Source organism: Ptychodera flava, chromosome 5, assembly GCF_041260155.1.
Source record: "Ptychodera flava strain L36383 chromosome 5, AS_Pfla_20210202, whole genome shotgun sequence".
Classification (NCBI taxonomy): Eukaryota; Metazoa; Hemichordata; class Enteropneusta; family Ptychoderidae; genus Ptychodera; species Ptychodera flava.
The window spans coordinates 7633970-7646578 of record NC_091932.1 but is presented as its reverse complement, the minus strand read 5'-3'; the positions used below and the strand labels follow the sequence as shown (position 1 = coordinate 7646578).

General features: G+C 36.2%; 1 protein-coding gene across 1 annotated transcript in view; it reads right to left on the bottom strand.

The window, feature by feature from the left end:
• LOC139132897 (E3 ubiquitin-protein ligase UBR5-like) overlaps positions 1-12609 on the bottom strand; it is a 62342-nt gene that overhangs the window by 3654 nt on the left and 46079 nt on the right. Inside the window, 4 exon segments of the mRNA XM_070699252.1 lie at positions 223-367; positions 6975-7247; positions 8443-8527; positions 9209-9430. Coding sequence (XP_070555353.1) covers positions 223-367; positions 6975-7247; positions 8443-8527; positions 9209-9430 — 725 coding nt within the window.

The window sequence follows — 12609 nt, the reverse complement described above, 5'->3', positions numbered from 1 at the left end:
CAAAACTTCAAAAACCTCTGCTCTTTTTTATGTCATTTAAACAAAATTTGCCAATGCTGAGTGTGTCTGCTCCTAGGAATGACTGAAACAAACATGAAAACAGTTCAACAGCTTCACCATATGTCAATAAGTTACGCAAATCCATAAATGAGTTGCAATTATTTAAGAATGTACAAGATCACAAAACTTGGCAAGACCAGCAAAGGTCAAAGGTTAACTCACCACTTTCATCATTGAATGAGGTGTAGCTGATCAACTGTTGTACATTGACTTGACCCACTCCATTGACAAGAAGTCTGAAATCTTCAGCTGTCAATCCATCCAATGCATTGCGTGGCAGTACATCGAAGACACCACTACGTAGTGACTGTAATAAAAATATTATAAGCTTTTCAATTTACACTCAGACATAATTGGCATGGCAATTCCCTGTACTAAGAAAGTATTTATTAACCCTTAAGGGGCTGCATTATCTAGTGTTATGTAATACCCAGCCACTGCATTATTTTAAGGCAGGTAAACAATTTGTGCATGTTACCTTTTGAATCCATAGGAATTTTTTATTCCTGAATAAAACGTGGCAAACCCTATATGATTCATGATCCTTATAAGATATCCTATCTGATTATGGTAGTTATGATATCATATTTATACAAATTTAGCAGAAATTTGGGGTAAAATCTCAGGATTTTGGTCAAAAATTAAAATTTTTCAAAATAAACCTGAAAATTCCCAAAATTTACATTTAGATACGGAGTGGATGTTGCTGTGGTGGTTGAAATGAGAGTTAAACATTACATTGACACAAAATGACCAAAAATATTGAAATTTTAGAACTCATTTGCATATTATTGCATAACAGTATGCAACTAAAATCTACTCTTATCTGTGAAAATACAGACAACTTTCCTTTGCAAATGACACATTTGTTTCAAATAAAATAAGTAAATCATTGAATGTTCCTTTGAGAAAATTTAATATACGATGTTATGAGACTACTTTGATATCACTTTGTTACAAAATTGGATGTAAATTTGGGGTAGAAAATGGGCTTTTTGGTCAAAAAAATAAAATTTTACAGAAAAATCTATTACATTGAATAGAAAACCAGAAATGGGGATGGAATAGTATTGTGGATTGCAGAGAGTATACTGGTACTTCACTCAAAGGTGTGTGTAATTATAAAATGTGAAATTTACCAAAAAAGGTATAAAATACACAACTAATTTGCATATCAATTACATACTATTCCTACCACTGAATTGTACTTTTCCTGTTACAACGTGGACAGCTTTGCTCTGCAAATGACACATCTCTATCTCAGTGAATACTGCAAAGTATGAATTATTTCTCCACATAGATGAAAAATTACTAATTTAGACCTGTTTTGAGATCACAATATTACAAAAATGGACAGATATTTGGGGTAAAAAGACGGATTTTTGGTAAAAAACAAGAAATTTCACACAGAATTTCAGGTAAGTTCACAAAAACCAGAAAAGTAAGATTGAATGGCTATTTTTGTTTCCAGAGAGCATACTGCACTGAAAATTTGTGTAAACTGTCAAATTATACAAAAAGGCATAAAATACACAACTAATTTGCATATCAATTACATACTTCTCCTACCACTGAATTGTACTTTTCCTGTTACAACGTGGACAGCTTTGCTCTGCAAATGACACATCTCTATCTCAATGAATATCGCAAAGTATGAATTATTTCTCCACGTAGATGAAATTTACTAATTTAGACCTGTTTTGAGATAACACTGTTACACAAAAATGGACAGATATTTGGGGTAAAAAAGACGGATTTTTGGTAAAAAACAAGAAATTTCACACAGAATTTCAGGTAAGTTCACAAAAACCAGAAAAGTAAGATTGAATGGCTATTTTTGTTTCCAGAGAGCACACTGCACTGAAAATTTGTGTAAACTGTCAAAATATATTAAAAAGGCATAAAATACACAACTAATTTGCATATCAATTACATACTTCTCCTACCACTGAATTGTACTTTTCCTGTTACAACGTGGACAGCTTTGCCCTGCAAATGACACATCTCTATCTCAATGAATATCGCAAAGTATGAATTATTTCTCCACGTAGATGAAATATTACTAATTTAGACCTGTTTGAGATAACAATGTTACAAAAATGGACAGATATTTGGGGTAAAAAGACGGATTTTTGGTAAAAAACAAGAAATTTCACACAGAATTTCAGGTAAGTTCACAAAAACCAGAAAAGTAAGATTGAATGGCTATTTTTGTTTCCAGAGAGCATACTGCACTGAAAATGTGTGTAAACTGTCAAAATATACCAAAAAGGCATAAAATACACAACTAATTTGCATATCAATTACATACTATTCCTACCACTGAATTGTACTTTTCCTGTTACAACGTGGACAGCTTTGCTCTGCAAATGACACATCTCTATCTCAATGAATATCGCAAAGTATGAATTATTTCTCCACGTAGATGAAATATTACTAATTTAGACCTGTTTTGAGATAACAATGTTACTAAAATGGACAGATATTTGGGGTAAAAAGAGGATTTTTGGTAAAAAAAAAGAAATTTCACACAGAATTTCAGGTAAGTTCACAAAAACCAGAAAAGTAAGATTGAATGGCTATTTTTGTTTCCAGAGAGCATACTACACTGAAAATGTGTGTAAACTGACAAAATATACCAAAAAAGCATAAAATACACAACTAATTTGCATATCAATTACATACTTCTCCTACCACTGAATTGTACTTTTCCTGTTACAACGTGGACAGCTTTGCTCTGCAAATGACACATCTCTATCTCAATGAATATCGCAAAGTATGAATTATTTCTCCCGTAGATGAAATATTACTAATTTAGACCTGTGTTTTGAGATAACAATGTTACTAAAATGGACAGATATTTGGGGTAAAAAGAGGGTTTTTTGTAAAAAAACAAATTTCCCAGAAAAATTTCAGGTAAGTTCACAAAACCAGAAAAGTAAAATGGAATGGCTATTTTGTTTCCGGAGAGCATAATGCACTAAAAAATGTGTGTAAACTGTCAAAATATACCAAAAAGGATAGAAAATCAAGTTTTTGGTCAAAACAATATTTCAGAATGAAAACCTAATGAAGGAAACAGAACACTGGGTAACACTCACATGTATATTGACTGATGTCGTAACTCAACTCAAGTCACAATTCTTACAAAACTTGTGTAGACTGCCTCCAAAATATAATTTTTATGATTTTATCTACATATTTATGATGTCATTATAATGTGAGTCAAGCAATTGACACTCTTTACCACCTTCACAACTGATCAGATTACTAAGTGTACAAGGACATACTGGTGTCTGTTGAAAATAAAATATACTTTCACATGACTTATATCAAAATACTCTCTCCAATATACATAAATGGTATTCACAACATTTACAAAAAAGACTGAAAATTGGAGTGAAAGCAGGGGTTTGTGGTCAAAAAGTCAATATTTACAGACACAATAGTTCCAGTTTTGCACCCAATTTACGCATACTGTATATGTGGAGCCCACACCTCAGCCTAGAGATTGCTGAAAAAGGGAGACATCATACATCTTGATGTCATCATCGCAGACTCAAACTGGTAAGCTTGTGTATGTACATGCACTTTGAAGCTGGATAACTAATTTATGTTGCTATGACAAACAATGCATGCAATCATGAATTCACTCTTTACATGTAGCATGGATTATTTTGTACATCTTTCCATGAAGATAGTCATGTAATAACTTGGAAAATGAAGTAACAATAAAGTTTTACAAAAAATATACACACATGAAACTGGATGATCCACACGAGTGTCATGTCATTTCTTGATATCAATTCTAATCTTATTTTGTAAACCACATATACATATACTGCACAGCTGTCAGGTTGGAATTTACACAAGGTGTAAATTGAATAACAAACTGACCAGTAAAGATACCATCCATGTTATGAAATCTATCATAAAAGTTGAAAATTTACATGAGGTGTAAATTGAATAACAATCTGACCAGTAAAGATACCATACATATTTTGAAATCTATCATGACAGTTGAAATTTTACATAAGGTGTAAATTGAATAACAAACTGACCAGTAAAGATGCAATCCATATTTTGAAGTCCATCATAAAAGTTGAAATTTCACTCAAGGTGTAAATTGAATAACAAACCGACCAGTAAAAATACTTCTGATATTTCCAAAGAATCTTACATGTAGATTTTTTTACTCAAGTGAACAAAACTTTATATCCACATAAACATACACACATACATACACAAACACATACACAGTGTCCTAGTGTGAAAATTTATGCAGCTGGGTTGACATCTTCATAGTTGCGACGAGAATGATAGATTTCAAAACATGGATGGACACACAGCGCAACTTCACACTTCCTACACCACAGACGGGTTTCTGGTGGACGTTTTCCATCTTCATGCTTTCTGTAGTAGTCACGGTGAACTACACACTGGCGGAGAGGGTGTTGCTTCTTGCAGCCAGGTCTGGGTGGAATAGGCGATGGAAAATGCCGTTCATCCAGACGTCTCAGTGGTTGACCAACAGATCGTCTTCCCTTGGGGGCAGGGGTCGGAGCATCAGTGGCTGTGGCAACAAGTTCCTGGATGATCTGAAGTCGGAACTTGGAATGCTTCATCTTCCTATCATCTCCATACTTTTGATAGATGATATATGCATTGGTGATTGCCAATGCCAGGAGGTGGAAGAAGAGCTTCACATACCACTTTGCTCGACGCCTGTGCATAGAGTAAGATCTCACCATCTGATCAGCCTGGTCTGTTCCACCCATGTGTTTGTTGTAATCAACAACTGCGGAAGGCTTCACCACCTGAGGTCACCGGTCTTTGACATACTAAGACGCCACTTTGGTCTGTCAGCTGTGGATATCATGGTGACTTCACGTTTATCATGCCACTTCATCACAGCTACACCGTCACGACACTTGTACACAGCTTTCCCTCTCTTGACTTTCTGTTTGAGAGCAGATGGCATTTCGCTCCTGTTGGACCTTATAGTACCAACTACGATGGTATCCTCACTTTTGAGAGTGGCAGAAAGTTCAGGACTGTTGTAGTAGTTGTCCATGTACAATTTGTGGCCTTGGTTCAGGTATCCTCCCTTTCGCATCAAACCCATCACTACGTTGTAAGTGTGGCCTTTCAAAGCTTCGTCGTCATCACCGTCTGATTGGGGTCATACTCGCCTCCGGTGTAGATGTCGAACACGGAAGTGTAACCACTCGACGACTCGTGATTTGGTATGCTTTCAGGCCAAAGCGATCGGGTTTATTAGGGATGTATTGACCAAAGGAGATGTTGCCCCTCCATGGAACCATGCCTTCATCTAAACTGAGATGTTGCTCGGGTTTATACACGGAGCGAAAAACGGGCTGTGACAGCATCGAAGAACGGTCTGATCTTGAACAATGGGTCATACCCCTGGTTCCCGCGACGAACGTAGCTGTTATTATCGTTGATGTGAAAGAATGTAAGAATCAACTTGAAACGGTCTCGCGGCATCAGATTTCTGAAAAAAGGAGTGTCTATGATGGAATTGACACTCCAATAATCATCGATATCTGGCTTGTGGACCAGCGACATCGCAACCGACATACCGAGGAACAGTTTCATTTCATCATTGTTTACATCCTTCCACTTCCGGGCTCTTGCGTGCGGCTTCAAGTTTTCACCGTTCGCCTCGATGTAAGAATGGCGTATCTGTTCGTCTCACGCACTAAATTCTCAATATCTTCGTCAGATATAAACAGCTGAAGAAAATGAAGAGGCGAAGCATTATCTGGGAGGCGAACTAACAGGCCTGGACTGCCAGTGAACGGCGGCACGACAAAGTCCTCGGGCAGACAAATATCGCTCGAACAACCTAGCGCGACATCATTGGCATCGTCTTCGTCACTGCTGTCGTTGACCATCATCCATTCGATGTCGTCGTTTGGAATGTCATCGAACTCAATCTCGTTGAAATGAGGGCCATCAAACTCATCTTCGGAGTCAGTATCGGCGAATATTTCGTCCCAGACAGCTTGCCACTCAGGATTTGGAAAATGGATTCGACCGTTGACCTCTTGATCTCTGACATTTCTCAAAGTTTGTTCAGCCATTGTTCATGGAATGAATATTCAGTACGACGTTCTTTGTACGTTTCCCGCCCTGGGAAATTCCCATGAAGTGACGTATACAGTTATTTACATACATACCACACATCTTTCAATGACATACCACGATTACACCACATTTAATGATGACGTGACACACGAAATCGTCACTTTAACGTGTTTATTTTTAGACATGACAGTTATACGTGTAAACTCGTACTTAGCGTATCGCTGAATGTAACCAATACGTGTAAAACTCGTAGTTAGCGTGTTAAGGGTTAATACAGATGGTTAGCCAATTAATTTTATTGTGATCTCCAGTCATTAAGCTAGTTTCACTTCATATACTAAAATAATCTTGCTATAGCATGGCAGAAATACAAGATGATTTCTCTAACCATTTACTGGTTTTCCCCGACTTCAGCAAAAGCACAGAATCATTTGCTTGTGTTCCCCAATTTCAGAAGAAACACAGCTATACGGCACCATAGACTAACATATGAATATACTGATATAATACATGCAGTGGTAGTCTACATGTTAACCTTTTGAGTGCTGTAATTTTTCCCACTAAAATTTTTGTGCAACATTTTAACAATCTTTAAAAAATTTTTCTATATTTGTTTTGATAATTTTGGAGCACATAGACATCAAAGTTCAATGGCTACAGTTTTTTATCAAAAATTTTGGCAAAAATCAGAAAAAATTTGACTACAGTATATTTTGTAAAGGAGACAAGAACTGACTTTGACGCTCAAAGAGTTAATCAGTTCCTAGACTGCTTTTCATGATGTACACTGGCAAACATCTTACCTGTGTGGCTTTCTCTGCTACTTTCACCATTCTGTACTCAGCATATTTCCTAACATAATCATAGACATTACTTGCATTGACTTGTACAAACGCACCACCTGGTATCAAGTCCACTGTGTTACCACCTTCCTCTTTACAAAGCTCTACTGTATAGTTCAGATCTAACGCTGAGAATACACTGTCAGAGCTTTCTCCCTTCTGTGCATCCACAATGAGTTGTCGTAAACTCTCATACATGACTGGATCAAAGAAAGCCAAGTCATGCCATGCAACCTGTGGTTCAGGAAGAAATTAAAGCCCCTGGATTAACTTTTGATATATTTCTATAAGTTTTGTTCTGTTTGTCAACACACTATCACACTTCACATCCAAAACAATATCAAAATGCCAAGAGTTTAACATGTCAACACAGCGTGTATCTGTGTAATAGCCTAAACCCAGCATTCAAACAGACCATGGTACAAGCAATACGACGTGCACAAACATGCATGGAAATAAATGTATTTCCATACACGTATGAACATGTGAGTTGGTTTGTGCCATCACCATGTGATTATTAGTATACTGAGAAAGCAGAACACTGCTGTTCTTTTTATAATGGAGTTAAACCATTGTAATGTTATTGTTGAGGATTGAAGTCTAGTTTGGGCTAGAATTAAATTGATAACATTAACAAAGTTGTACACAATGTGCAATGTTTGGAAGGCTATTACCCAGTATATCAACACACTCTGGGAAGAAAATGTGCTTGTTTCCTACAGCATACATGAAAATATCATCAAAAGTTACACATATTAGCAATGGACATGAATTTATTTAAGTCCTTTCAGAACAATCTCACTGAGCACAGGTTCAACCACAAAACTGAAAACATGATTTAATTATTCCATCTCAGTGTTCATTTATAGCATCAATGCAAATAGCTTAACCCTACGCATCAGTATGGTTAAAGGTATACTGTCACCTGTTCCAATTTTGCAACAGTTACCATGGGAAGAGAAAATCTAACCAATCACAGATTTTTAGCGGGTGCCGCTTTTTAAAACAGCACCCTCGCATGGTATTTTGAATACAAAGGAACGCCCCTTTGACCATATATGGGCATATTTAGATCACAGGTGACTGTATACCTTTAAGACCAATCCTACTATTTATATGACAAAGTTGGGTCTCTACACAGGGAAATAGGGAGGAATGAGTAGACTAGAAGCAGTACGATTTTTTGATGGGATATTTGACATACAGTGAAACATCTTCATTGTTTGTATCAGAATATAAAATTAGCTATACAGCATGAAATATTTTTGTGAAATATAGACAGTGTTTAGGACCACAAGTATGTACGAGTTACACAGAATGTACAATATTGACTTAACCAAACCACACCTCTTTATAGAAAGGTCTACCTTACTGAACAAAGTAATGGGTTTATACCAACAGTGGGTTAAATTGTGACATGAAAACTCACCTTTCTACCTAGTATTTGCTTTGTGATGTGTCTATTGAGTTGTAAAGGACAGAGTTCATTCTGCAGTAGACACAAACCAATCAACCTGTCATGGGGCAAACCAAGATATGAGAGATCAAGATACATGTACAAGGCTTCTTAAATTGTTTTTACAGTTAAAACACATGGTTGACAGTAGAAAGTTGATACAGTAGTAGAAGAATTGCCTAGCACTTGCCTGGAGTAAACTAGATAGAGTTCAACTCGCACAGATGTATACCGTGAACTTTTTTAAAAGATAGTCCAGATCTTTATTTTCTTTCAATGTCTGTCATAACCACGATACAAAATGTCAGCTTAGATTATGCATCAGGTCTGAGCAAATTCACTAATTCAAGCTCATGGGTTAGTTATTTTTATGACTGGGCTGGTAGGCTTTTGTTGCTATCAATTGGTACTGCCCCACGACTTGCATAAACTCCACAAGACACTGTGATTTGCACATGTACGAAAAACACGCAAGGGTGTACATGCATGTGATAGTCTTTGGGCAAGATGATTTAATGCCTATGTTATGTACAGAATTTTTACCATCAGGCACATGTCATCAGCTATCCTATTGGTGTTTGAGTAATAGCATGCAGTATCTTATTGCTATAGACCATCTCCTATACCAGAATCAAATATTACTTAACTCACAAGCCCATAATTAAGTCACTTGACAATATACAAGTGCACAACCAACTTGAAGTGAAGACTACCATGGTATGTCATGATATCAACTCACCTTCCAATGTTCCTGAAGACGTTAAGTCTCTCTGTCGAATTTTTCCCAGGCCTGGGTGAGTAGAAACCTCTTTTGCCAGGTTGATAAAACAGACTAGTGTTATCATCATTATCGTCTTCACTGTCACCGTCAGTGGGGCCATCTTTCTTGGCTGCCTTCTCTGATGATGTCCGTTCCAATGCAAAGATGTCAACATCTAACACATCTGCTGCACTAACATCCCTGGGATTAAAGGGGATTTGTTTTGACGAAATGTATCAATGTGATTATACTACAGCATGTATATGCAGTGTAAATATTTTGGGAGGATTTAGTCAGGAAAGGTGAGATCAGGCTGACTGCTTGCCACGTAGCAGAGCAGAAATATTTTAAATATTCGTGGGACTGGATATGGACATATTTCATTTAAAACCCTTAAAACGCCATAGACTTTCATGTACAGTAACCCTCCCTGCCAAGAACTTTTCATTAAAAATAAGCTGATGTACATTGCTTCATTATATCCCCTGTAGATTTTTACAGTGCTTCACAGACCCATAGACCCTATAAGAATCGACATCTACATATACTAGGCAATTCAATGTGAGCCTCTGAAATAAGTATATTTCAAATACCTTTTACTGAAAATGGGTCTAAAATATGAATTTTTGGTAAAAAAAATGTGAAAATGTTGTTTTTGCCATAAATATTGAACTAATTCACTAATCATTTTCAAAATTTTCAACATACATTCGTCAGACATGCATGCTTATGACAAAAACCCTAAATTGCATGTTAACTCGAAGTAAAGGTAAACAAATAAACAATAAACAAACAAACAATTTGCATATTTGAGAAACACAATTTGGAGAACACTTGGGCAATTTGGAGCTTCTGATATACATTATTTTTCAGTTTGCCAAAGAAATAAATCATGAAATGGTGTGTATAGATATGACACATGACATTATGACACACAGACTGTTCAAAAGCCAGGACGTTGGCAGGTAAAATGGGCTAAAAACATCAATTTTTGGTCAAAAATGGGTGAAAATTTTCTTTTCGCTGTAAAAATTGTTCTACTGGACTAATCTTTTCAAAATTTTCTGTGTATGTTAGTGAAAGATAAAAGCTCATGTCAAAAAGTTCAAATTGTATACCGCTTCACAGGGAAGGTAAACAGATAAACAATAAACAAACAAATAATTTGCATATTTAGCAGCAACACTTGTTTCACATTAGAAATTCAAAGCATCAGTACAACATGATTGTTCAGCCTTGCCATGGAAACACATGTTGAATCGGCGTGTTACCAGGTACTACACTTGTCATTATGACATATCATTTGGTCAAAACCAAGGCAATTGAGAGCAAAATGGGTTAAAAACATCAATTTTTGGTCAAAAATGGGTGAAAATTTTCTTTTGCTGTAAAAATTGTTTTACTTGGCCAATCTTTAAAAATTTTCTGGATATATTCATGGGTGATAAAGGCTAATGTCAGTGAGTTCCAATTGTATACCACTTCACAGGAAGGTAAACAGATAAACAATAAACAAATAAATAATTTGCATATTTAGCAGCAACACTTGTTTCACATTAGAAATTCATTTTCTTTTTACTGTACAGCTGATTGCCTCGAAAGTTGCCCCGATTATTTCGGAGGTGGTGCTTTTGAAAATGTAGAATGAATATGAACATGTCTTTGAACAGTCAATCAAACAAACAAAACAATAAACAATTTGCATATTTAGAAGACACCTATTTTGTTTGACTTGTCATTGACTACAGCACTTCATTACTTTCATACAAATCTGAATTCATCACAAAGTCTGACGTGAGAGAACATGGTGATGCCTTTGAAGTCAAGTCTATTTTAGAATTTTACTGAAGTCAAAGAAAGTGGGTCATAAACATCAGTGTTTTTACACAAATACCACATACATACTACACACACATACTAATTATTGACAAGGCCATAAGATTCTTTCAAATGTTTACTTCATTTAATAATAATAAATGATATCAAAGCATAAATGTAAATGAAATGTCAAAGAATATATGTAAATGATGTCAAAGTATTATGTAAATGATGTCAAAGCAAATAAATATTACTCTGTAAATCCATAAATATCAAATAAATATCAAATAAATAATACAATGGGTAGATTTACTATTTTGTACAAGAATATAAACAGTTTTTGCTTTGCTGGTGTGACTGTTTTACTGATGTTTGAAACATGAAATAAGATACAAAAAGGTCACTGAAAATACACAACAAATATGAAATGTTCAAATTACATCTGCAGAAAAGTCATCATGGCATCATTTCATTACAAAACAGTTCCTTTATTATTCTATTTGAATTATATGGTTGTATATAAGCAAAGAAGTTGATTCACAATAAAAGCTAGCTTCTGCCATCCCTGTTCTTCATGCGAAAACCTGCAAAATAGGAGAACAAGATGAGTAGCAACTGACAATGATAGTTAACTATATGTAAATTACACATTCTTATAAAGTTGAGGTGATCCTTTGATCATAAAGATTCATGTATTTTACTAGAGTGTGATACACAGCCTATATGGGAACATTATGAATAAGAATTCTAACAATAAAGATATTGCCTGAATTTGAGCGATTGGTGTGTAAATGAACATGTCTGGTGACATGCAAAGAGGAAACGACCATCTGAAACTAACATGATTTATCAGGTAGGTAGCAAGTAATAATCTGAACAGTTTTTAGGCAATGGGCAATAAAGAGATAAAGTCATTTGGAATCAATTGCGATAACTACAATTATTTTTGGTTGAACTTGTATAATTCATTCCATGCTGGTTGAAATTGTGTTGAGGGTAGAAATATGAAATATGTATTTGTGCGCATGTGTACCAATGACCCAAGTTTGGTTGAATTACTGACTCCATGTATCAGGATCGACGTCTGCGAAGTTCTTGACAGTGTGGTAAATCTCAAAACACGGAGTCACACAGAGGCCAACATCACACTTGGTACACTCAATCCTGGTTTCCGGGTATCTCACACGTTTGCTGTTGCGATGTGTCTGGAGGTACACCAGGACATGTTGGTCATCTTTCTTCATGCGCTCTTTGCAGACAACACACTCCCTACTTGGGTTCTGTTCTTGGCTCCACTCTTTGCTTTCACTTTGGCCGGAAAGTGCCTCTCAACCATCCGTCTGAGAGAGAAACCAGCTGATCTTCGAGCTTTGGTGTTCACGAGGGGTACAGGCGCATCTGATGCAGACTGGACCATCTCCTCCACTACACTCAGTCTGAATCGAGAGTGGCTCATCTGTTGGTCAGCTGGAGCATATTTCTTCCACAAGATGTACGCGTTGGTCACAGCCATGCCAACCAAGGAGAAGAAAAACTTGATGTACCACTTGTTCTTGCGTCTG